Below are 27,202 nucleotides of genomic sequence, written 5' to 3'. Positions count from 1 at the left end.
GAAGGCCCAGGAATGTGGTTAGGCAATAGCACACTTGGAGATTCTGAAGAGTGAGGCCCATGGAGTGTGCTGAGAGAAAGCTTATCTCCAGTTAGAAACAACCAACAAAAAAGCCAATGAAGAAATAACAGTATAGGTTGTAGAGGTAATAAGCGAAGAATTCTTATAGGCTGAGGGTATGTTAAAAATTCTGTTTGCTTTCCAGACTCTGAACACAACTCCTAGAGGCTCTGAGGAGCAAGTTTATTACCATCTTGATCACTTTTATTAAGTGACAAGACTGCTCAGTACATCTGATCTCCCTCAGCAAACTGCAGTTCAGAGCCAAATGTGGTATTTAATATGTCATTTGCCTTCATCGAGTATTTCTGATCTGGCTATCTCCTATACCCTTAGCTTTGGGTTGGATCATTGTTATGCTTCTGCCTTTAAAGGCTGAGACACCACCTATTCGTAGAAGCCAAGGAGTCTTAATAAGCGTTGATGTAGAACTTGGCCACTTACCCGTTGGAAATGGATTTCCCAGACATAGGGATTTTGTCTCTGATGGAAATCCCTGTGAGCTTTTGGAATGGCAAGCGAGTATAAAAGTTCTTCACTCGATCGTTCAGCACAACTGCACAGAGGGAAAAGAAATAAAATTTATTATACTTTTGCAAATATGGGGACAATGAATAAAACTCAGGCTGAACTTCCAGGAAGACGGCACATTAAACTAATACATTTGCTCCCAAAGCTCCCTAGAATAAGACTTGGAATATTCTGTTTGGTTGGTTGGTTTTTTAGATAGGGTCCTTGTGTAGCCTAAGCTAGCCTTGAATTCGATATAGAGCCAAGGATGTCTTTGAGCTTCTGATCCTCCTGCCTCTATCTCTCAAGTTCTAGGATTACAAGTATGAACCACTAGTAGGTACTTGGAATGGAACCCAGGACTACACGCAAGGGACTCTTCTAGAGGGATTGGCCCATGTGGAAATGAGAATCAGCAAGAGATGGAACAGTACAATCTCAGGATTTAGGAAGCCCATGGAGGAATGAATGTTGGCTTCAGAGACTAGGGAGGCAGGTTCTGCTCCCTTTGTAAAGCAACAAGAAGTGAGCATGTATGCCTCTAGACCCCTGCATCTCCAGGGGAAAGGATAGCCTATGTGGCCTTCCCACAAGGACAAAGATGGAAGATTTATTTCTGGGAGGGAGAGAAGAGAGGGTCCCTTGGTGTCCCTGGATAGTAGATACACAAACCTCACAGTGAATTTGAGAGCATGATTTAGGCTTCCCAGAGACTTGAGACTCTCCCACCTTGCTAGTGTGTGTGCTCAGGACAAGTACTGTGAGATTCCTCTGACAAAGGGCTGAGGAGTACTAAAGAAAGAATCCCACCAAGAGTGACTGGATCAGATTATACTAAGGAGAAACTCACAGCCAAGAAGCTCCCACCAAATAGTCAGAGCTGTTCCATAGCCCTGCAGCCTCTGATGTTTGGGGGAAGCCAAGGGCCCAAAGATTTAGGAAGGGCCTTGGCAAGGAAGATGGAAGAAGAAATTACTGGGTGAAACTGGGTAAAACCAGGTGAAAAATGACATCACCATCATGATGACAAAATGACATCATCAATGTCCTTGAAGAGAGAACAACTGTGGTGTCATAAAAGTCACAGTTTCTGGGATCTCTGTACCACAGTTGCATGAAATCCTGATGCAAGTTCATCAATGGTGGCTCTGCCTAGGTAAGACCCCAGATCAGATTACTCGAAAGTGTCAGCCTGATTCCTTTCTCAATGGCTTCACATCTCCGAAGGACCATGGATAATCTTAGATATATATATAATCTTACATGTATATACATATACATACATGTAATATATGTATACATATACATATATTAGTTTTTGAGATTATAATATAATTACATCATTTTCCCCCTCCTTTTCCCCCTTCCAATCCCTTCCATGCATCTCTCCTTGCTCTCTTTAAAAAATTCATGGTCTCATGAGCCTGCTTTTTGGAACCTAGTGCCTATGCTGAGACACGTTGTGCAGCCTTGGTTACAGGGAGGAGGGGCTTGGACCTACCTCAACTGAATATACCAGGCTGGGCTGACTCTCCAGGGGAGACCTTGTCTTGGAGGAGGTGGGAATGGGGGGTGGGTTGGGGGGGAAGGCTAGGGGGTGGGAAGAGGGAGGACAGGGGAATCTGTGGTTGGTATGTGAAATGAACAGAAAAATCTCTTAATAAAAAATCAAGAATATTACTTTTAAAGAGAAAAAGAAATTAACCTCACTGTTTCTGAACCTGCAGAGTGGTGTCCTATCAGATACCCAGCCCATGAAGGCCACAGTGTTTACCTTTCTTGCGGAAGAGGGCCTTTGGTTGGTGGGGCAGAATCTGGCTGCAGTTCTTGGCATTAGATTCCAGGACGTTATCACAGACTTGGGCTTCTGGGTAGAGGGAGCAGGTGAAATACAAAGGTGTGGTCTCTGTTATGTCTGCAAGTTGACAGAAAGTGGGCTCCTGGGCACACCCTAAAGGCAAGAAGGCAGTCGGTGTTTAGTCCATGCAAGGCCGTAAGTGGGTAGAAACGTCTGGGGATTCTTCCAGTGCTCTAGCTTGCTTTCTATTGCTGTGGTAATCGCCATAACCACACGTGGCCTTGGGGGGGGGGTTATTTCACCTTACAGCTTCCTGTTTATCAGGAAGGGAACTCAAGGCAGGAGCTGATGCACAGGCCATGGGGGGGGGGGTGATGCTCACTGGCTTACTCCCCATGCTTTGATCAGCCTGCTTTGTTATACAGCCCAGAACCACCTGCCCAGAGATGGCACCACCCACAATGGGCTGGGTTCTCCCACATCTATCGTTAATCAAGAAAATGTCCCATAGACTTGTCTACCAGCCATCTGATGGAGGTATTTTCTTAATTGAGATTCCCTTCCCTCAGCTGACCCTAACTTGTGTCAAGTTGATAAAATACTAATGCACCCATGATAGTCAGGAAGGCCTAAACAAAAACAATGGGGATCTATGAAGTGGGAAAACAGGTGTTATTGTGGCTCGAATCCAGGCAGAGCCAAAGTGAAATGAGAGGTCAGAAACAAAATCAGCAATACAGGAGACACCAGGATGAAATCTCAGTGGCTCTACCCATGGTCTCTCAGAAGCACAGGGAGTCAGCAGACCAGAGACCCAGGTCTTTGTATATGAACACTCTGTTCCCTACATATCAGTCTTACCAAAGATACATGTGAACTACTTTAAGGAAAAGGTCATGGCTGATTCTGCTTTGGTTTTCATCAGCAAAGTCAAATGTAAGTCCTAGAAATAATGAATATTCAACATTGGATAGATGGGTGGGTGGATGGATGGATGGATGGATGGATGGATGGATGGATGGACAGATGGATGGACAGATGGATGGATGGATGAGTGAATGCTAGGTTCTCGTTGCTAAGCAGACACTACTTTCACTGTGAGCTTCTTGAAGGCTGGGATTAAGCCCTGTAGCTGGATTTTTCTTTGAGACATCGGCTCACAAAAAAAAAAAAAAAAAAAAAAAAAAAAAAAAAAAAAAAAAAAAAAAAAAAAAAAAAAAAAAAAAAACCGACATGGAGATTTATTATTAATTGTGAAAGCTTGGCCTATAGCTTAGGCTTATTTCTAATTAGCTCTAACAACTTAAATTAACTCATTTCTATTCATCTATGTACTGCCACATGGCTCTTGGATTTTACCTCTTTTATTGCATATCTTGCTCTCTCTGCATCTGGCTGACCACTTTGCCTTTCTTCCTTTTTGAGTCCTCTCTGTCTCCAGAAGTCCTACTTAACCTCTTCCTGCCTAGCTAATGGCAATTCTGCTCTTTATTAAATCAATCACAGTGACATATCTTCACATAGTGTAAAGAAATATTTGCAACAAAGCCCCATCTTTATACTAAGAGTGTAGTGACCCTTAAGTTATGCCCATAAGTTTGAACTTGTCTATATCTTAGGAGTTGTTGAACCAGTGTCTAGAAGAAGGCTTCCATCTAAGGATACTCACGAGAAAGACACCACAGTTTTGCCTGCTCTGCTGAAAACAGGTGTGTGAAGAGCCAGTTCTGCTGGCTGGGCAATGAATGGCTTGCATTGACAATGACCTGGGTAGTGTCCACAGGGAGGAAAAGGTCTGTTGCCACACCTGAAAAAGAAAGAGAGGGTCAGCTCCCTTCATCTCTACAGCAAGAATGAAACAGACAGAAGCAGACTTGGGGACAGACCAGAGACACTGTCAAAAACATTCTTAGATGACCTGAGGTCAGAGCAGGGCTAGAAATGACAGGGTGTGGTTCTGGTCAGACAAAAGGGGTTCAGAAGGTCTTAGGAAAATGCAAAAATCATACAGATGTGAAACCCAGAATTTTGGTTTGGAAGAAACCTTAGAAGCCCCCTGGTCCACCTTTCTACCCAAGGCAGGGAGGACTTTCTCCTGAGACTTCAGTCCATGCCTGGGTGGCCTCATGTGACATAGCTGAGCCAATCACAGCAGCCACATCAATAGGTTCTTCTCAGCTGGCCACACTCCTGTTTGCTACATCATGCTGGAATTCAGTCTCTGAATCCAGCGCACAGTAGGCAGGTTGTCATCCTGCAAAGGTGGGCTATGAAAGTAAGCTGGTTCCCTTTTGCTGTCTTGAACCCCCTTTGGTACCTTCTATCATGTTATTGCACAGGGGAAGGCCTGTAGCAGATGCAGCTTTTCAATCCTGGATTTGCCAGCCTTCAGAGTTAGGAGCCAAATACACGGTATTCATTATAAGTCACCTAGTCTGGACTGTTGTTACCGCAGCACTGAGTAGGCTAAGACACTCTCCTTTTGCCCTCAGACTTCCCCTTTATCTCTCTCTACTTTTCTCTTCCTCCCATTCTTCCTGGTTCTTAGTGCCACCTTAGAGAAAAACTATAGTTTCTGGAGGCAAGGTGTTCTCACACCTTTCCCATGCACAACCCCAGCTCATGTCTGGATGAACTCATCCCCTGCCTGCCATGACTCCTTACAGACTGCTCATTTTGATAGGGTTGATAATCTCTAACAAATAGTAACATTTTTTTTCTAGGCCCTACAGGGTTGACATGCTGGAGTGTGGGCATGCTCTGTTAAATTCTGCTCTTCAAGCAGGCAATTTCTCCTGCTACAATTCTTGTGTTTGTTTTTGCTTCTGCAACATTAGGAATAGGCAACAACGCCTCCTTATATCCTGTTCTTCTTGCCCATGTCAGAAGTCTCTGTATTCATGAGTAAATAATTAGACTAGAGGCATAATTTGGTGTTTTGACAGGCTTTCAGAGGTTCTCAACTTGTGGGTCACAACTCCCTTGGGGCATGTATCAGATATCCTGCATATCAGATATTTACATTGCAATTCATAACAGTAACAAAATTACAGTTATGAAGTAGCAACAAAGTAATTTTATGGTTGGGGTCACCACAACATGAGGAACTATATTAAAGGCTCACAACATTATGAAGGTTGAGATTCACTGCTCCAAAGCTTCAGAATAAGAGGCCTATTTATTGATTAGACCTTGGCTGCCATGATCTTGTCTCCATAGCCGGGACCCAATTGTTTAAACTCTTTAGAGTCAATACCTGCTTCTGATGCAGAGTTTACCCTTTGTACCACATTCCTTCCACATCCCATAGACTCCGGCCGAGACGCCATGTCAGAATCTAGGAAGAAGAAAACAAAATCACCAGTAATGATGAGGCAAGCCACTCAGCAATCCTGCCATCCCACAACCAGGAAATCAACGAGAGGCAGGGATTGATCCAGCCATGGGGCCAAGTTCCCTGGGTCAATGCTTCCTGAGGTTTACACCAGCCTATTCTGGTGACAAAGGCAGTCTATAGCAGTGAACTCCATATCCCCAGAACCAAACATTCCCTGCCTGCTCCATCTTTTGGAGGCTTTCCACATGGCATTCTTTTAGACTACGTGTCTCTTCTGATGAGGAATGGGAGCCCTTCTGTTCCGTAGAAAGCATGCCCACAGAACATAGGTCTGCATTTCATTTCCCACTGGGAGCAGAGTACCTTGTGGATGGATACAAACTGGGGGACCAAATCAAGGAAGCCACTGTCTGTCACCCCTGCTTCCCCACCTTGGAGCTCACCTTTCCAGAGGTAAACCTGCTGGAAGCTGGTAAAGGCGTCTTGAGTGCCCTCCAAGAGTGTCAGACCTGCAGAGGATTGCCATTTGATGAGTCTGTTGGTGCTTGCTCTCACTGGTTACCCACATTTACAATTGTTGCATCACCTTCCACCCACCCAAGAAGTTCCTGGCTTAACTCTGTTCTCTACACAGTCCCTCAAAGCCCCCCATGGAGTACCATTCCAATACTTGGGTACAAAAATCAATGCTGGTCAGACTTCAGGGATCCAGCTCAGGAAACCAAAAGACTAATGTGTGGAGGGTCACAAACCTGCAACATGTGAGCATGAGCAAAGCAGTTCAGGGATGACTTAAAGAAAATAAGGTTTTCAGGAGGTCCCATTGTGGGTATTTCCTGACATCCAACACTATTGAGATTCCGACCTCCTTAATGAAGCTGGGTCAGCAGGGTAGGGGTAAGGTCACATGTCACCAAGGCTGATGTCCTCAGTTTGATTCCCCAGACCCCACATGGTAAAAGGAGAGAACTAACCCAGTCAAGTTGTCCTCTGACCTCACATGCACATGTTGGCATGTGTGCCCATGCAATATCCACATGCACGCACAACATGCACAACACACGCACACACATACTCTCTCTTTCACACACACACCAAATACATAAATCAATAAATGTAAAAACTATATGGGGCTAGAACTGAATGATGGCAATACTCTACAGAAGTTATCTTCTAGGTCCTTTACATCTGATACTTATTCAATCACTGGCAACTTTTCTTACTTAATGTATTGTTAATGTTATTAACTAGTCTTTAAATTTTTTACTGGCACATATTCATTATACATAGTGATGGGCTCTATAAATATATAAATTTATAAAAATGACATTTACCATCTACTTTGACTGTGATAATGCTTCACATATCCTTTCCTTTTCCCCATTTCTCTCCCCTCCTCACTCCAGTTAGTTCCCTCTCTTCTCAGGCAAGTTCTCCTTCCCTGGCGCCACACTGGGTAAAGCTAGATTTCTCATACGCTCATGGTGGTGTTCCTCATTTTCCCCTGCTCAGTCTCAGACAGAGTCCAGGCAGAAGTCCAGCACTCTCACCTGGCACACACCCCTGATAGCTTGAGGGGGAAACGTCCTGTGTACACCTGCTGCCCGGTCAGACTGTACCAAATCATCTCTTGGTGATCTGTGAGTTGGTGGTGTATTTATTTGTTTATTTATTCTGGCTGTGGGCACCAGAAGTCAGCTGTAGATGGCTTAAGGGATCTCTGACCTAGCTAGTTTCTAGAAACTCCCGGTGTGTGTGTGTGTGTGTGTGTGTGTGTGTGTGTGTGTATGGCGGCTATTGAGCATTGCCAGGTCGACAATCCTCAGTCTAAGAAGATGGCAAACTGCAGGCCCTGTGCTTTAGTGATGCCCACACCCATCACCTCAGCTAGCTGGGAAGCTCCTTGGCCTTGACAATGGAAACTTTTGCAATCTTTGTACCCAGCACTTAGCCTGCTGCCTCCTATGTGCCTGGTGGGTTTTTGTTGTGGAGGATACATCACAGGACTATGGTGACATCATGTGAAGACTGCCACCAACTCCTGGCTGGTCACACCATTCCTTCCTGATCCCTCTGCTCTTTTCGCCAGGAGACTTTTTAAATATCTCTCCTTTGCCATCTTTGAAGCAGGACTCACTGTGAGCTGGCATTCTCACTGAGTCCAGGAGCGAGGCTTTGCAGTGACATCTGAGAGGAGGAATTCTTAGTTATCAGAGATGCCAAAGAATTGGCTGCTGTAACCACACATGACTTGAGAGCATTTTCTGCTGTCAGGAAATCAGATGTGGTACCACAGTAGTTGAAAGTGGCCGTAGGGGGGCATGGTGGGGAGAACACACAGTCACTTGGGGGTTCAAAAGTTGAGCCGTAGTTATGGTATTAGTGAACAGTACAAAAAATGTTCTGTTCTGCAGTGCACTATCTGGGTCAAGTTTGCCTCAGCAGGTGATGCAAAGGATCATGACAACTATAATGCAAATCGGACTTTGGTGAGCTTCCTGTTTGAAGGTCAGGGATTCTACTGAACTGGAGTTTCCTACAGCTGGGAGCCTACTCACATTAGCTTTCCAATACAGGTCTAAGCCTGCCTTACCCAGGCCCGGGTCTCTGCTCGACTCCACTCTGACATCAGCAGCTTGCTGAGACACAGAAGCAATCCGTCCTCGTGAGGGTTGCCATGGGACACACAGGTAAAGGACCGGATAGTTGGAACTTGGAAAACAAAGCCGTTTTCTTGCTGCCTGTACAGCGTGCTGGCACTTCGTTCCATAGCAGAAAGTGTTCACACTTCACAGAGGGGCACCCTGAGGCTCGGGCTGGCTAAGTGCTTGAAGAAGATTATGGAACTATGGGGAGAATTCGAGGCTCAACCAAAGGAATGTGGAATGCAAACAATCCCTGCAGCACCTTGCCTCTGTGTGCCTCCTGCCATGCCTCCTGCCATGCCTCCCCCTTCAACCCTCCAAGCAGTCCCCCGGACCATCCTCATAATTCTCCTTCGAACTGGAAAGACTGTGGCCTGGGCAGGCCCAGCACTGAACAAGCGTTCACAGTGGGGTTTGGTCCATGGCTCTGCCAGCTCTACAATTCAACCAGCCTCTGTGAAATTGTGAAATGAGAAGGAAGAGGCTCCCCCTCAGTGAACTTGGACGGAGATAGAGTTTGTTGTTTTTGTTTGAAAAGATGCTTCATTAAAAGGGACATTAGGGCAGTCTGAGGTATGGCTCTGGGAGTTATAAACCAAAGGTTGTCTTATATACAGATTGATCAGAAGGCTACCACTTCAATAAGAAAGCCCTAGAAAACACACACACACACACACACACACACACACAGATTCACATACAGTAAATCCTTCCAAGGCCCTTTATTGTGACTCCTTTGCAGGGAGGCCAGGCCAGGGCACATTCCTGGCTCCTTGGGCACACACACCAAGCACATGTTCTGGCTGAAACAGGTCACTGACTTACTGCTGCCAGTTCATCACATGTCTTTCCTGAAATGCCTGTTTTCACCCTGGGTGCCTCTCAGAGTAATGAAGACCATCTGTGAGGCAGCCATCCCACAAATAAGCTGTTTGATTCTGTTTATCCCCAAAGAAGCTACTTAGGCTCTCTGGAATTCTGCCAGAGACTGGCGTGTATTTCCAGGCTTTGGTCGTGTGTGCCATCTAGATCGCCTGTGTTTTCTACACTGGATTTTATGCTCTATGTCATGAGTCCAAGAATTAGCAAGGCATGTATAATCCTCCAAAGAACAGCATACATACCATATATTGGCCTTGGTATCAGTACAAGTTTTTTTTTTTTTAAGATGCAATATCGTCCCAAGCTCCCCCTGTGTGCCTGCCAGTATTGGAGTGGCTAAGATATCCGGTGCCTGTTTCAGTCAAAGCCTCCTTAGGAAGTGGCCTAAGTCCCATGTGCCTGCTTCCCTTCAGCTGGAAGATGGGCAAGACCACAGCCGCAGTGCATTTCGGGAACCACTGTGTACATGTGCAGGTCCCACAGTCTTGCCGCTCTGTGGCCTAACAATCCAATGAAGTATTTTGTTTCTATGACATCGCTATGCTCTCTGCCAACCTAGCAGGCAACAGGTTTAAACATTATTGGAACTACTTCTCAGAAAACAGATTCCTAGCCCGCCCGGGCATGGGGGCCTGAGACGTTGCACGTCTAACCAGTTCTGGGTGACATGGGCCCTGCTGTGCCTGCCTGACCTTGTGAGCAGCACTAGCCTGGCCAGGGCCAGTTTAGGCCAGAAAATGAAGCCCTTTTCTCTCTCTGGGGCTTGCTAAGAGGGACAGCCAGGCAAGAAGGCAGAAAGGAGTTCAGACGGGCATAGGGAGACCTTGGCAGTGCAGCAGCCATTCCTGTAGATTGACTGGTCAGCCTGCTGTCTCTAATGTTTACATATCTTATAGAAAAGTCCAAAGAGCTTCGGTACATAGGAGAGGGGAACACCCCAGTCTTGGCAGTTTTCTGCTCACTGCACACCCCTACCTGTGACAGGCCTATCCCTGTACTCCTGTGGTTAGAATGGCAGGGCATTAGGTGCAACATTGAGGCTCTTAACTTCCCAGGGAGAATGCCCGGGGTATCTCACTGTCGTCCTCCACCTTACTTATCTTTAGATAATCTACATGAGACTTTGCAACACCTCCCACTGATGGAACAGTATTTCCCGTCTTTTGGCTTCTGGTTTCCCCATGTGGTTTGTTTATGCACCAGAATGAGATGGAGATGAGTGTGTCTGGACTTTCAGAGGTTTTGCACTTCTTCCTTATTCTGTCCTGTTTCCTCCACCTGCAGGAAAAGAACACACTCATCCCAAGGAGGATGAAGCCAGCAGGAGCAGGCCTGGCCCCAGTTGGCCCAGGGCTGATTAGCCATCAGCCAGGCATGCTAGATTCCCGAGGGATCTTGGCCCCAGCTAGTTTTGAGAGCTAAATCAACTAAACGTTTTGGTGGGATAACACTGAGCTCAGCCAGTAATTTTCTGTGCAATATCATGAGTGCCATTTCCTTCTGGACTATAAATGGACCCTATGTAGTCTGGAGGATATGAGGTCAGCATAAGGAGGATATGCCTGTGCCCTGGGAGTTTTGTAGCTGAAGAGGGCTACAAGGTCACGGGGTGCAGAACTGCACCTAAGAAGTTAGCAGAGCACCCCACTGGTGGGAAGCAGAACTTAGAAATATGGTGAACTGTAGAGGCTTACCCTGCAGGAACTCTTGGCCTCCCACGGTCAAGGCCAGCTGGCGGCTCCCCTGGTCATATGTCACCCCAGCACATGTAGCATTGGCCTGAGAATCAGAGGTACCCCTCCAGTCACTGATGTGGCAAACCAGAATGTCGGGAGAGCTGAGAAGTCCACAGACAGTGGGCCCTGTCAAAGAGGAGAGACCAGTGTGAAGGAAACCGCCAGGGCCCTGCATAGCCTGCCTGTGTTCTGAGAGCCTGGACAATGCCCAAGGATGGGACAGGGACACCAGGGTGCCAGAGCCTGCTTTCCAATCCCTTTCCAAAGATGGCCTCAGAGGTCCTCTTATGTCGCACCGATATAGTGCACCAGCCATGGACTTTATCATGGGGTCACATGGGGGTTGAGATAGCACTGGAGAATCAATGTTCACAAGGAGCACACAGAAGAATCTGGTGTAGGGCCAGATTTAAGGGTCACTGACCTCATTAGATACTCTAATTTCACAGAGGGGGAGACTGAGACACCACAAAAGGAGAAGTGTTTTGTTTCTTTTTCTAGTCTCTGAGCAATAGTGAAAGGGTGGAGGCAGCAGGAGCCCCATCAAGGAGTGGGGAGAGAGAGAGAGAAGAGAGAGAGAGAGAGAGAGAGAGAGGAGAGGAGGGAGGGAGGAGAGGGAGAGAGAGAGAGAGAGAGAGAGAGAGAGAGAGAGAGAGAGAGAGAGAGAGAGAGAGAGGAGAGAATAGACTTAATGCAGAGACTTGTCCCCTTGTCCCCCGCCCCCAGGTCAAAAGGAAACCACACAGCTTCCTCTACTAGCACTGCATGTTCCTGTGGTAGGGACCAGGTACTTGCTGGTCACACCCTCCAGCTTCAGTGACACTTACATGAACTTGAGGTCATGGGAGTTCCCGAGTCCCTCTTCCCAGTAGCCCCCACTTCAATGCAAGCTTAGAGCCTCATGAATCGTTACTACCTACTCCCTATTGAAAATACAGCCAGCCATTGGGAGCTGGAGGTAGGAAGCCAGAGGAGGTTGGAGTCTGCTCGCAGGCAGCTTTGGTGAGGGTTGGTTAGGAGGGGAGGGGGAATAGGAGGGATTTATAAAGAAAGCCAAATGACTTTGCAGGCTGTGGGAGAGGATGCAGTGGGATTCCGTCTCCAGACCTCAGCACGTCTAGCCAAAGCCCTCTAAATTAAAACTCCCAACCACCCACTGTCCCGGATGAGTCTGGAAGGACAGCCAGATGGTTTAGGCATGCCCCAAGGGCCCACATTCTGGCAGAGTATTTGAGGGTAAGGGGTGGGTAAGATGCTGGGTTCAGGGTAATTCACAGCTCACTAGTTAGCCTTGGAGGGAACAGCAAGCAGGCTGCCAACCACAGGGTCGTGGCAAACGGGGTTTGGAAGGCTCACTGCTCCCCAGAACAAAATGATCCTTCATATATGATCCTAGAGAAAATGAAGTCAGTGTTTCCACATGGAAGGATCACATGGTCTGGTGAGTCACACAGCATCTGGAGTGACGGTGGCACCCACAGAAGATATGTTTATTCAAGGAGGCATCCTGGCTCTGAAGGCAGACTTTCCAAACATGGGGATGAAGAAAGACATGTGTTGATGCACATGTGTGTGTGTGTGGGGGGCGACACTTAATGATTTGCCCATCTAAACACTAACATGAACCCACATTGTATAATCATGAGGCTGACTCCAGACAGACAGTTAGGAACCAAGTTGTTCTAAGGATCTTTTCAACAAAACCGTCTTATCCTGGGCCTGAGGATGTAGCTTTGTTAGCAGACTACTTGTTGGGCACGCATAAAGAGCATTGGGCCAATCCCTAGTACCATACATGCTACAAGCATGCTGAAGCATGCCTGTAATACCAGCACTGAAGAGGTGCGAAGAGGAAGGTCACAAGTTCAAAGGCATCCTCAGCTACTTAGTAAATTTCAACTTGGGATGCGAAAGACTCTGTTTCAGTGAAAAAAAAAAAAAAACAAAAAAACAGTTTTATTCTTCGCACTGCTGACCACAGTGAGCTCAGGGGGTCATCTTCCAGTGGTTGTTTGTTCACTTGGGCTTTCAGAAGCGTAAGGGACTGTCAGGGCTCCCTGTGTCTCCTACCCTCCCTGGTCTGGTTACCTTGAGAAGTCCTGGATCTCTTCCTTCCTGCCTAGTAGCTCTACCTTTCTTTCAGGTATTCACTAGGGTCTGGCACTCTGTGTGTATCTTCTCACCCATCACCTTCTGTCTCCCCAGAATTCTCACCTGCCCTCAAAACTTCTTAAAAAAAAAAATAAAACTTGAGACAGGGTCTAGTATGTCCTAGGCCGCTCTCTAACTCAGTCACCTTGAACTTCTGACCCTCCTTCCTCCACCTCTTTCCTAGTAGGATTACAGGTGTATACCTCCAAACCTAATTATATGTGGTGCTGGCGATGGAACCCAGAGCCATATGATACACGACAAATGTTCTAACCACTGAACCACCTCCCCAGCCCTAGTCCGACAACTTCCTATGCTACCAGGAGCTGCTGCCACTCCACTGGCTTCTGGCTTCTGCCCACTAGGCCTTTCTGATGCCTCTGATGCTCCCGCTTATCCAGTGGTTTCTGGGCCCTGGAGCTTTGCAACCAAAACGAGCCACATTTTGTAAATGTCTCAAACGTACTTCAGACTTAGCGTGCCCAGGCAGACTCCCGAGCTCTCTCTCAGCCTCCCTCTGGTGATGCAATAGATCACCTGGTGTCCCTGCTGTTCATCACTTACTACAGAGCAGACTCCCACCGTGTGAGGCAGCCACACACCTCCTCTTTCTCACTACCCACACCCAGAGTCCTCTTGATTTGCCTCATTTTCCTCACCCCACTGCCACCAGCCTAGTCCAGGCCACCTGGTCTTCCGCATAGCTTCTCAGCTTCTTGACCCCTCCACACCCAAGTGAGCCTCATCTGTCACCTTTTCCACACTTCAGCCAGAGTGCTGGCTTCAAATGCAAATGTGACCATGACCCTCACTGTCCTGAAGCCTCCCATGGCTCCCAAGTGGTCTCAAGATGAAACGCTTGTTGGTGCAGCTGGAAAGGTCCCTTTGATGCAGCCTCTCCCTCCTGCTCCCTCTTAAGCCAAGGCCACTTTCTGCTTGTTCTCCCTGCTCTGGGGACCACAGCTAATGTGAAGTTCTCCCTCTTCATCATGCACTGACTTCTAATGTACCCTTCTTCCTCCGCCCACAACTACCCTCCCTCTTCGATCCACCAAGTTAATTATGCACTCTCTTTGAGATCTAAGAAAATCTTCATTTCTGCTCGGAATAGAACAAACATGATAGGTTTCCAAAGTTGTATTTAACTTTCTTTCTGGGCCCAGTCATTACCAATTATCCTTTTCTCTCTTGATAATCTCTTCAGGGAGAAAAGGACAGACGGGCAAGAAAAGAGAATGAGAGCTCTTGTTTCCAGCATCCTCTCGCCATGCTGACCTGATTACTGAGACCTAGAGTCGGCCAGTGGTCCTAAAGCCAGATGGCGTCTCCCAGCCTCTAGCCTAACACCCAGTAAATCCTATTCTAGCATTGCCTTGGGTTTCTCACTTCATCTAAGTGCTGTTTACCCCTAGAGCATGGACCAGCCTCTACTTCCGCAGAACACCACCGAATCCCTACAATCTCACCCTGATCTACACTATAGCACCCCAGTCCCTTCCTACCATAAGGCCACACTACCAAGTGCGTAGTGTGGTTTCCTTCTGAAAAATGAAAAGGAACCCACTGCTGAGGGACCACTGAAAATGACCCAGGGAAGATATTCCATAGGCTGGTTATCAATATAGTCAGCAGCAGCAGAGAGGAGCAAGCTAAGGCAGTTTGACCAAAAGTGACCTTGCCAGTCTTCCACAGTAAGATACACCTGGGTCAAATGCCACCCTGTCCCCTCAGAAGCTATATAGCACTGAGCAATTTATTTCAATTCTTAGAGCCTCTGTTTTTGTTTATAAAATTGAAGATAACCATAAAGATTAAACCAGTGTTATAACAGGAAGTATTGGCACAATCTGTGACATCAGTAAGAGGCCAGGGTTTGCCTCTGACTTCGTGTGTGAATATCACCTTCCATTTGGGCATGGTAACATCATGCTAATGAGTTCCGATGTCAGGCTCTACACTGTGGATTTTTTGAGTCTCCAAGTGCCCCATATCCCTGGTCAGGCCCAGCCCTCCAGTTGGCCATACCTGCTTTGACCTGTGTGAGGATGAAGCCATCGCAGCAGGAGTCACGGTCACAGGCGAGCAGACAGAAGATGTGTGCATCTGTCAGGTTGGCCCCTGAGTCTGAGAACACCACAGGGCTGTACAACCCAGAGAGCACATTTTGAAAACCTGTTGGTTCGAAGATCTTCTGACCAGCTGCAGTGGATTCATGGCCTAAAAAAATGACAGAAAAAGATGGAAAAGACCTCAAAACCTAGGGGGTTGAGCAGAGCTCCCTGATCTCAATCAAGTCTGTTGAATTCAGCCCATGTGTGCCAGGAACAGTGTGGGACCAAGACAGAATTCTCTCTGGCATGAAACCACTATACTTTGACCATGCATGGAGAGGATATGGTTGCCATGCATGGACCTCAAAGCCATTTACCTGGACCACACGTATTATACCTGTGAATATCAGCCCACCTAGAAAACTGCATGTGCTGTCCCTTTGATTATTCCGATGTGACAATTTCCTGTCTGCATAGACACTGCACCCTATACCAGCTCATTTCATGTTTATTGCTTTATATATGTAACACAGATAAGCCCAAACACATGGCAGTGGCAGACAAGGGAACTTAGCTGCCATCATTCAGAAGTCACAATGAATACTATTTCCTCCATCTTGTTATATCAAACGGCCACAGAGGAACTCAGAGTAGACAAGGCAGCTGCAGAGCTAAGGGGTCTAGCCACTTGCTTTCAGCCTGTCTTAGGCTCTTCCTTCCAAAGTCACTGACATGTGACCCTTCACTATGTGACCCACCATCACTCGCTCCTGATGATACCTGCTTTTCAAGCTGTTTTCTACAGTGTCCACAACAGCTGTTTCTAAAGAACTCAACACATCTTTTTCTGTCACTAGGCCATCGACTTTAGCAGGGTCATATTTGTCTCTGCTAACCCTCCGGTTAAAAGTGGCTTTCACTGGGGTTTGCCTGTTCCTAAATCTGGTTCTTCCAAGAGTACCAATCTACAAAATCTCTGTCTGTCTCTGTCTTTGTCTCTGTCTCTGTGTGTGTGTTGTCTGTCTCTGTGTGTGTGTGTGTGTGTGTGTGTGTGTGTGTGTGTGTGTGTGTGTAGCCTTGTTCTTGTGTTCATGTTATTCTGAGGAGACAGCCTTGGTCTCTGATGTGAATTGGCTTCCCTGGTCTACAGCAGGTAGGTGGAAGAAGAGACTCAGAGCCCAGGCTTTTCCTTCCCTGACTCCCCATTGGCCCAGTGGTGGTCCAGGCCTGCACTACCTCTCATTCCTAGAGACACTGCAGAGGCTCATGGTGCAGCCTTAGATTCTGAAGGTCCCAAGGGCAGACCCTGATGGCCCCTTGCTACACAAGTGCCAGCATCCTCTGGGCCTCTGCTTCCTCCTCTACACACAGGCCTGAGAAGCCTTCCCCTCAAGGATGTTGAACAGAGACAAACTGCACACAAGACAGCTACGCAATGGTCCCGGTGCTAGCTTATGCCCAACGGGTGTTTTATATACTCCAAAATGCCAGCATCTCTTCCCTCCAAGCATGGACCCATTCGGCCCCATCTGCCTAGCATCCGTGGAAAGCTGCCACCTTCCCCAGTGGAGCCCAGGTTCCCTTAAAAGAGCCACCGTGGTCACCATTAGAACTTGCCACTCCTTCCCTGCATCTCATTCACACCTTGCTTGGGCCTTTAGAAAAGATCCCACCCCTTCCCCCATATTTAAGCTATGTGAGAAAATGTCCTCATAGCAGCTCCCAGATACGTGCATCACTAGTTTTCAGCCAAATGCCACTGTCTGAACACTGATTTCATTGGACCAGAGCTATGCTGCCACAACCATTTGAATGCTCAGTGGTTACTGTGTGACTGTCGACTGCCATTTTCATTGCATAGGTTTTCAGACCGCTGTTCTACCAGCCAGTGCTTCCTAGTGCCAAGGTTAGAGTCAAGGCTGACCTGGATGTCCTTCACACAGGACAAGTGCCACAGAAGACCCTGAAATCGCCATGTAGTAGGCTTCCTCCCATCTTTCAAGTATCTCTTGTTGTCTCCTCTAGGGCTTCCCCCGACTGTTAAAGCAGCTCACGTTCACTTTAGTCCCATCTCTCCTCTTCATTTTAATCTGAGAACTTCACATCCTACAAAATGCTCTCCTCATTGAATCCATTCTTCTGCAACTCAGTGTTCTGTTCTGTTCCAGCTTTAGCCACTGGGCCACTGCAGCCCTTACAGTTCTTCCATGCCAAGACTGTGTGCCCTACATGGCTGTCATGTTCTCAACAGTGGGGCAGATCACAGTGATCATATGTGGAGGAAGTTTCCCCTGGATGTAGTGGGTAGTTTGACACTTCCCCTTTCCAGACCTCATCTTTTGGTTGGGGGCTGAGCTAGCCCATCACACAGGAGCTTCCCAACATTGGCTTTCTATGATGCTAAGGTTCTCATGCTCTTCTCATAGGTTCCAGGACCATAGACCTCATCTGAGTGAAGAGAGCAGGAGATGCTGAAGATCATAGCAAGCTGGGAGTCTTCGATACTCCCCCTCCCTCTTTTTTTGGTCCCATCACACAAGTGACTTAGGGTGAGGGACGGAGCTGGACATAATGGCCCTTGGGGAGTGAGGGCTGTTTAGAAACTGTGTTATTTCCTCCTGTAAAATATTATTAGCCTAAAGTAGAAGTGGGAAATAGTGTGATCAGAGATGGAGAAAACACAGGAGGCTGAGTCCAGCTGCCTTCCACTTCCAGTACAGCAGGAACACATCTTGGCTTTAAACAGACAGAAAGCAAAATAAAGCAGCAAGCCAATTTCTGCCCTTGGTTTAGTTTGGCAGCAAAGAGCTTCTCACTTTCCCTTGTAATCCAAATATAAACTTCCAGGAGACAGAGGGAGGCACAAGACAACAAACACTTAAATGCAATTGTGTTTTTAAGTGCGATAAAAGGCTAAATTACAGTTTTCAAGGGACATTTTTAGCTGGGGTTACTTTATTTGTTCTGGGTTTTTATTGTTAGAATAAAATAATCCCGAAGCTTTTTCATGCTTAAAAATGGATGGTAGAAACCATTGCACACTGAGGCGGAAGTCACAGCAGCCTTGGCTGTCGATCAGAGAAACCCAACACCAGGAAGTCTCTGGTACCCCATACACACGCTGCTCCATCGGGACAGGGATGTGAGGGGACAAATCAGCACTTGTTCTTACAGAGGTTGAAGGGTATCGTGGGTCAGCTGAGACTGCGGTCTGGCCATCTAACACCAGCTGTTTCCAGCTCAAGGCTGAGGCTTCAGGGTGCTGTCGTCTACATGCCTAGAGCTGCCGTCCTCAGAAAACACCACCTCACACCTCTCCAAACCTCCCATCCCAGGTCCTGCCTCCATTAGGTGTCTTCTGGTCCACAGCCAACAGAAAATTTCATGAGAATAGTTGTAGACATTCTCACTCTTCCAGTACTTGCTAAGTAGGGGTTCCTGGGGAAACAGGGGTTACCTCATCCCACCTTCCTGACACCAGATCCACACAGGACCCCTATTTCACTGTTATAAATATTAAGGTCTAGAATTTCTGGGAAGAGTCCAGAGATCAAGCAGCTAGCACTGTGGGGGTTCAGTCCGCTTGGCTGCCTCGAAGACAGAAATAAGACAGAGAAGTCAGAAACCCTGCCTCTCAGAACCACTGGAAAGCTAGAGCCCAGAAAACCCGGACAGTAGAAGGAGCCACAGGCTACAGAACCCAGCTGCATACTGCTGGCACCTCACTGACACTGCAGATGGCGAGCAGGAGGCAGGCAAGGCAGGACAGGGGGGTGCAGGCCACAGGAGACTGCAGACATTTGCTCCTCATCCCTCACCTACTCCCAGGGGCCCAGACTTTCTCCCTGCTCTCCCTGTGGGATTTTGAGAATGCTGAGGCCCCCAGCACAGCCCTGCAGGGACTGACAGAGAGACAGACTGTGAAAGGACTGGCAAGATGGCTCAGGAGGGAAAGGCTCTTGCTGCCAAGGCTGACAGCCTGGATTTCATCTCTAGAACCCATACGGGGGAAGGAGAAAAGTTGTTCCTTGACCACCACATGCATGCTGTGACGTATGTGCACCAGCTCACACACACACACACACACACACACACACACACATAGGTAGATGATAGGTCGGTAGATAGATAGGAGATAGATGATAGATAGATAGATGATAGATAGATAGATAGATAGATAGATAGATAGATAGATAGATAGATAGATAGATAGTTAATCTTTAAAGACACATGGGGTATTAAAGAAAGTCTGTGTCTCTAAGGCCTTTCTTCAAGTTTCCATAAGGCAGAAGAAAAGGTACATGGGAAAATGAGATGTGTAACACGTAGTAGAATATTTCTTGCTATTCATGTGGTACCAGACCTTGGAGAACATTAAGACCTTTATATCCCCACCTCCCCTCCAATCCAGATCCACCCCCTTTCTGTCCCTCATTTGAAAACAAACAGACTTCTAAGGGATGATAATAAAGTATTATATTGTATTTCATGGGAAAAATCTGTCTTCAACAAAAGGAAAATCAAAGCAAAGCAATAACAACAAAGAAATACCAGTTCCATTAGCAAACATCAAAAAAAAAAAAAGACCTTGATATCTTGGCCTAACCCATCAACAGCCTCAGAATCTGCCATCTCCCAGGTGACACAGATGCACACTGCCCCACGGGGTGTGTGTGTGTGTGTGTGCCCCATGAGCATAGAGGTGGAAAAGAAAGCCTTTTCACATCTTGACGGGGTGGGGAGGTGGTCTTCTCAGGAAAAAAAAAAAAAAGAGGTGTCAGAAGGTCTGAGAGGCATGGCTGAAGGAAGCTAAGCCTGGGACCTGCTGGAATGCCAGATGTAGGCAGGATCAAGGCCGAGGTATGCATGGCACATAGGCCCAGCTGACTGGGCTGCATGTCTGCGTTGTGTCTGAGCTACCACTGGCTCCTTGGTTCCTGCACTATGAGACTCACAGCCCCAAAAGACAGGGATAAAAACCAGAACTGATGGCTCAAATGAACATTAGGCAGAAATTCCTTTGCAGCTGCCGAGGCCACTGTCTATCTGCAGAGGCAGGTGGGCTGAGTCTGCTTTAGGTGGAATGGAGGAGCAGCAGGTCTCTTGCATGGTGTGAAGTTGGGGCGGGGGGAGACAGTCTCCTCATAGAGGCATCATGCTGAAAACCACTCTGAACACAACCAAGGGAAGCCGGAGTGTCCGCCCCCCAGCATCATCAACCTACCTTTCTTCACATACACAGCCAGAGAATCTGCACCTCTAGTCCTCACTTTCACCTGGCACTTAAGGCTCTTGAAGCTGGTTGCCTTTGAGCTGTCCACAGCATCTTGTTCCTGGAAGTGGAAAAAGGCCCCATTACTATCCAGTATTCCCCATGATTCATAGCAAAGCAATTACGTATTTGCCAAACTATAATCACGGTTCTCTATGGAGGGGCTGCAGGAGAAGTTCGTGAGGACATCTGGTTCTAAGTTTTCCTGGTCTATTAGAGAGGCGCACATGGAAGCAGCAACCTCCCATCCACTGTGTTGGCAGCTGCAAAAGGCGTGCAACTAGAGACTAGTCTGCCACAGTGGTGACAGTGATGGATTCTATAGAGAGACAGGACCCAGGAGTACTTCCTGGAAAACTGAATGTGGGCAGGGCTCTAATGTGGAGACCAGGAATTCTTTCCAGGGAGATGGGAAGTGGGCAGAGAGGAGAGGTGGGAGGAGGGCCAGCTCAGGGGAGGCCTCGGAGGTGCACAGTTCTGTCCACAGGCCAGTTCTGAGACTGGGGAAGATGAATCAGACCTCCAGAGCACCTGTCATTCTTGGTCATCTTGGAGCTCTTCTAATTTGCTTTTATCAGTTCCACCAGGTGAGTGGGTGGGACAAAGCTGACCATAGTCATCTATGGTTTGTGTTCAGTATTTTGCCAGCCACGGGGTTTCCCATGAGGGCTTCCTAGGGCAGAGAGTAAAGTACGGACTACTTGAAAGCACTGTCTCTTCATGCTTTCCTTACAGAGGAGAGGAAGGCCTGAGGAGGGAAGGAAGGGTCCCAGAGAGCATAAAAGGAAGGGGGCTGTGAAGACCTGGAAGGGATTGAGGTAGAGACCCAGAGTGGGGAAAGCCCTTTTTATCCCTTCTGTTAGTTCCTAATTGGGCAGGAACCATAAGACAGATGTCTGGACTTGGGAGACTGAACCCCTATACTATGGTTCCCAAATCTGAAAGGAGTTGGAGCTACAGAGCCAGGGGGGCTCTGAGAGCTGTTGGAATGGGGTCCTAGACTGCAATGAGGCAGACCAATCAGATGTAACCAACATCCAAGCCTCACTCCTGTCTTAGGACAGCACTAAGAGCCCAGGACCCTGGGGAGGAACCTTAACCATGCTCCACGCAAAACTTCCTGTGAAACTTCCGGCTAGCCTAGTTAGAGACTGGGGGAGGGGCATGACATTGACAGCAGTGACATCCATCATAGTAATGCTCCCAACAGATGGCCCTGCGATCCACCTGGAAGCCTTCTTCCAGCCTCACACTCCCCTGTAATGTGGGTTATAATCATTTACTACTGTGTGGGTTCTCTGGAGGATCGGGGGGCTAAAGAGCAGAAAACAAGTGGGAGGGACTTATATGTCCATCTGAATCCTGCCAGCACTTCATTGACATCAACTAAGCTGCTAAAAACTCTGAGGAAGCCCTCTCCATGCCCCTGGTGGGGCATCAGTCAGGAACACTCTGACGACACATGTGCACAGACACAGGAACATGCGGTGCCCAGTGCTAGTGATGTCTTAAAACTACCATGCTCCTGGGTGCCCTAACCTGAAAGCACTTGAAGTAGGTAACACGCATCCATACTGTGGACTGGCTACTATCCTAGAAAGATGCAGATATGCAAAACTCATGAGGAAAGCAGGGAAGAAAAGAAATCTCATTGTGTCAAAATACGCACAAGCTAAAAAAAGGATTTCAGTATGTCGATATTTTCTAAGAGGACCCAGAAAAACTTGGATAGTAAAGTAGAGACTTGCAAGACCAGGCATGTAGCATGCTGGGACCTGGGACTTGATTTTGGCTGGATGCCCTTCTATCTTAATGCAATGGTACCTAAAACTCCCTATCTGCCAATAGCTTTCACTTGTAGTAACAGCAGTCTCATGTAGGTCTGATGGATGTCTAACCTTTTTATATTTTCAAAGCACAATCACACTTGACTTCTCCAATGCAAGCAAGGCTGGTGTCCAGAACTCAGGGGTCAGATGATATTTAGGGCTCTGGACAGTAGCCCCTTAGCGTGAGGACCCAAGCTGACTGATGAGGTAAGCAATGGCAGATGATGAGGGTACTCGACACTGAGGCACTGTCCTGATTGGTCAGATGCTACACTCTTCCTGCTGTCAATTCCTTAGCCTCCCTGGCCCCCACAGCTGCAATTCCCAGACTCACCACTTTGACAGTCTTCAGGCCCAGGGACCACCTGACTGCCTCCTCAGAAACACAAGAGCACGTCTGACACAGTAGAAAGGCTTACAGCTGCCTACAGTTGTTGCAACTTACCTGATCAGAAGTCATACAGGCAAAGTTGTCTCTCGTCCAAGAATAAAAGTCACACGAAACCTCCGGCCCCATTGTGGACACCGTGAGGTAGCTGCAGGTCGCATCATCTGCACAATCTGTAAGTACCATGGGAGAGTCACCTCTGGACTCTCAGATGATGCTGAGGATGGGACAAACCCACACCCTGCCCTCACCCTCATCTCATGTACATATACCCATTAACCAAACAAAACACACACACACACACACACACACACACACACACACACACACGGCATCCAAACACAAATATTCATATTGTACCCAAATACATACAGAATACATAAACACACACACACACACACACACACACACACACACACGGCATCCAAACACAAATATTCATATTGTACCCAAATACACACAGAATACATAAACACACACACACACACACACACACACACACACACACACGGCATCCAAACACAAATATTCATATTGTACCCAAATACACACAGAATACATAAACACACACACACACACACACACACACACACACACACACACATTGAAGAAATACCTATTCTTCCACGTTGTCCCACACGAATTGGGCAGTAGAAAGCAAATAGTGTTTTTCAACCAACAAATACCCTGCTCCATTAGAACTCAAGTAAAATGACTCACATTAGCCCACATGCCCCCAGCCCTAAAGGCCTCCTGCCCTTCAACCAAATTAACATGATTTCACGACAAGCAAGACCCTACTTCAGACTTAGGAACAAGGGCAGTTAAGGCAACAAGTGTTCCAGGTCAGTATCAGAACCATCAGGTTAATTTGTGCTGACGTAGACTCAGCACTAGCACCATGTCCCAAGCACACAATGTCCCCAGGTACCCTACGACCCACATCTTTATTTTCTTCTCCACCCTTCTATTCCACTCTCAATGGTACATGGCTTTCTTACGACTTTCTTTTCTTATCAACAGTGGTACCCAACAGTGCCACAGCCATTTCATGTTCCTTCCTCTTAAATGGCCATGTGTCCTTCTGCAACAGCCTCTTGATGCTTATTATGGGAATAATTATGTCTCCCATTCCTGTGTTCAAGTTCTAACTACCAGTATCTCAGAATATGACTGTAATTTATTTATATTTGGGGGTCTGTACAGCAGTAATTAAATGATGGGAAATGAGGTCATGCTCCATGTCCGAGCAAAGAAAAGAGAGGAGGACACAGATACACAGGGGAATCCATGTGAAGACAAAGCAAGAAGACAGCCATTGAGAAACTGAGGACAGACCAAGGCTGCCAAGCTCTTGTTTTCAGGGCTTCAGCATGTTGGGCCATGAGAAATAACGTTCCTGGTTGAAGATAGCCAAACCCCACTGATCTGCAGATCCTGCCTGCCTCAGAGTGAGATAGTCTGCTCTCGTATCTCTATCAGACCCTATCTTGCCAGACATGGTAGTCTTCCTGACATGGTAGCCTCACTCTAGCTTCTGTCTGTTGCTGTCCCCTTGTCTTAGGCACTGGGTTTCACCCTCTTGGATAAAGTACCTCCTGGTGCCAGCATAGGACCTTGTCCTCTCTGCTGACTTCACTCCATATAATTCGACACCTCCTTTACATCTGCCTGTTGCCTTGTCTTTCCAAACCCAGCTGTGCTACCGACTGTGATGGCACACATGGTGCATGTGTATTACCCTCTGCAGGGGCACGCGACCCTCAAAGGTACCTACCGAGTCTGCTGTCCTGGGGCCGCCTCCTCACGACTGCACAACCTTCCCCTTCGCCTGGTCTGCCCAGTTCCCTCCCACATGCCATTGTTTCACAGATCCTTTTATTAGGCCCCTCCTTCCTGCCTTTGTGTTGTGTTTGCCATACAAACACAAGCATAGGCTTAGCCTAGACAGAGATGTTATCCAAAGTAGGTCCTTATTCGGAGGGCCATTGAAAAGGGTATGTGGCCATGGTCACAATGGCCACTTTAATGTCTGCTAGTCTGAGTTTGAATTTAAGACTTGCCACTTGCTAACTCCATGTTATTGAACAAACTATAAACACCCTTGGGTGTAGAATTTCTAGATGACCCCTGTAGAGAGGCATACCCCATGAGCAGAAGTTGCTACTCCTACCTCTCAGCACACAAATTACACAGGTGTGCGGTGATACACAGATGACTACATTTCTATTTTTCAACATTCAGTGCTACTCTTGGCAGCTAGTAGATATGAGATAAACTGCAGAGAAGTCAGGGATTGCACAAACATGTCATAAATCAAGTTGCCTATAATGTTTCTGACTAATTAATTTTTCATCATATTGAATAGTGCAGTTTGCCCTGTCTCTCCATGGGTGCCTCTCCTCATCTCACTTACCTGCCAGGCACTGCACCAGCGGGGAGTCAGCACCAGGGACTTTGGACTTGACTACCACAGGAGAATTGGCATCGAAGATCACCTTCCATTCTGGAGCTTTCTCAAATTTCTGCACCACTGCAAAGAAAGCAGACCTGTGAGATGCCAGCCTGAGGTGTGTTGAGGACATGTGCACGTGACTATTAGGTCAGGCTAGAAAGTCCTGTTAACGTCTGGATATCTTGAAACCCATCCTCGCCCTTGGTCACAAAACTATGTCAAATGGAACAATTACCATTGAAAGGAACTCCACCCTTTTGCCTCACATCCAATTCTCAGCAGTATAGCTCACTGTGTCTCCTTTTCCTACCCTAGTCTCTGGAAGTAAAAGGAAGATCTAACATTATATTGGACCTTCCATCCCATCTTTTCTCATCGTTAACTTGATTTTTATTTTCCTGTCTAAGCATCTCTTTCCCTGTCTTTGAATGCTAATTATATGGCATGATAATTACAGTGAAAATGTCCTCCCCTAAAATAATCCAAATTCTTTCTGAAGTAAGCTATTTTTACAAGACAAATCAAACATGTGCATATGAGGTTTTGCAGATTTGGAGATGAGTCACGTGGCTTCTGCATTTTTCAGACTGTATTTACTTAAGTGATAGGTTGTCATCTGTTTATCTAGCTACCGTCAACACACTTGAGATCCATTTGGTGGGACTCACAGAGCCACCTGCTCACAGAACTAGACAAGTGAGGAGGAACAAAGACAAATTTCTACAGCGTTATGACTTGGAACACATTCCTCACAAAGGACAGAAGAATGGCAGTGATCATCAAGGAAATAGAATTGTCTTCCAAACCACAAAAACTCCGGTGTGCCTATACTGCAGGTCTCTATCAAAACACAGAAAAGTTATTTATGAACCCCTTAGCGCATTCAGTCATCATTACAAACCTGGATGTAGGTGCTCATTATCATATATATCCAATTCATTATAAACGAGTCTGGCATCTACTTTGGTCTGCACAGGGCAATACATCCATGTTTTTAATGATGAAGCAGAAAAAAATGTAAGTAGATGATACATCAAGTCATCTTTTCTTGGCTTTCCTATACAAAGCATAAAATGCTAAAGTGTTAATATAGACACAGGAGGCTTCAAGCTTTCTGATACTTTGATGTAGAAAAGTAGTCTGTGGTGATATTTTGTTTGCTGATATTTGGTGATATTTTATTTGTATGTTAATAAATAAAGTTTGCCTGGAGATCAGAGGTCATAGCCAGCCATAAATAGAAGTCAGGCAATGTAGCTAGAGTTTTCCTGCCTTGCCCACAGTCAGGACAAATCTTTGTCACCCGCCAGTCCCACAGCTGCTCAGACCCAACCAAGTAAAACAGAGACTTATATTACTTACAAACTGCTTGGCCGTGGCAGGCTTCTTGCTAACTGTTCTTATAGCTTAAATTAATCCATTCCCATAAAATTCTGATTGGCCAATAAGGCAGTGGTAGCACATGCCCTTAATCCGATCACATGGCAAGCAGAGTCTCTGTGTGTTCAAGGACACACTAGGGAACAACCAAGCGTGGTGACACATGCCTTTAATCCCAGTACCAACCATTGAGACCTGGAGGTCTGTACAGACAGGCAGTGACAAGGAAGTGAGGTAGCTGGGCTAAGAGCCAATGAGAAGGCAGAACAGCAAGGCAATAAAGGTGCCGGTTAGACAGACAGTATCAATCACTTGGGAAGCTATGGCGGTGTGATGAGCTAAGGTTAGCTGGTGGCTATTCCTATTTCTATGATTCACCCCTGTATTTGGCTCTGTGTTTCTTATTTAATAAGACTGTTTAGAAATTCGTCTACAGCAGTCTGTGGAACTGTCATCTAAGCAAACAAAAGGGACTAATTGAAAGAGGCAGGAATGAGAAAAGGAACAGCAGATGGCCAGGGTTATTTGCTTGTGTACAATACACACTTGTTTGAAAACTATTAAAAATTATTAAAACATTTTCTAAGTTTACAAAGTGACCCTTCTGCACTCATCACTAAAGCTGTCAGCTTCATAAACTCAGCCCACACTCAGCCTTGCTCCCTATAATTCCCCTTCTCTTTTTATTTTTCCATTCCTTATTACTTT

At 46.8% G+C, this 27,202-nt stretch overlaps 1 protein-coding gene across 1 annotated transcript in view; it reads right to left on the bottom strand.

Moving 5' to 3' along the window:
- Positions 1–27,202, bottom strand: part of Tg (thyroglobulin) — a 186,998-nt gene that overhangs the window by 110,757 nt on the left and 49,039 nt on the right. The window contains exons 23-32 of the mRNA XM_037197284.1: positions 25,076–25,192; positions 22,717–22,832; positions 20,395–20,503; positions 15,145–15,336; positions 10,927–11,094; positions 6,149–6,214; positions 5,625–5,705; positions 4,038–4,175; positions 2,345–2,521; positions 505–616 (exon numbers count right to left, since the gene is read on the bottom strand). Of these exons, the coding sequence (XP_037053179.1) occupies positions 505–616; positions 2,345–2,521; positions 4,038–4,175; positions 5,625–5,705; positions 6,149–6,214; positions 10,927–11,094; positions 15,145–15,336; positions 20,395–20,503; positions 22,717–22,832; positions 25,076–25,192 (1,276 nt within the window). The remainder of the gene's footprint in view (positions 1–504; positions 617–2,344; positions 2,522–4,037; positions 4,176–5,624; positions 5,706–6,148; positions 6,215–10,926; positions 11,095–15,144; positions 15,337–20,394; positions 20,504–22,716; positions 22,833–25,075; positions 25,193–27,202) is intronic.

Source organism: Peromyscus leucopus, chromosome 20, assembly GCF_004664715.2.
Source record: "Peromyscus leucopus breed LL Stock chromosome 20, UCI_PerLeu_2.1, whole genome shotgun sequence".
NCBI lineage: Eukaryota > Metazoa > Chordata > Mammalia > Rodentia > Cricetidae > Peromyscus > Peromyscus leucopus.
Note: the sequence above shows the minus strand (reverse complement) of the source record. Positions and strands in the feature narration are given on the sequence as shown.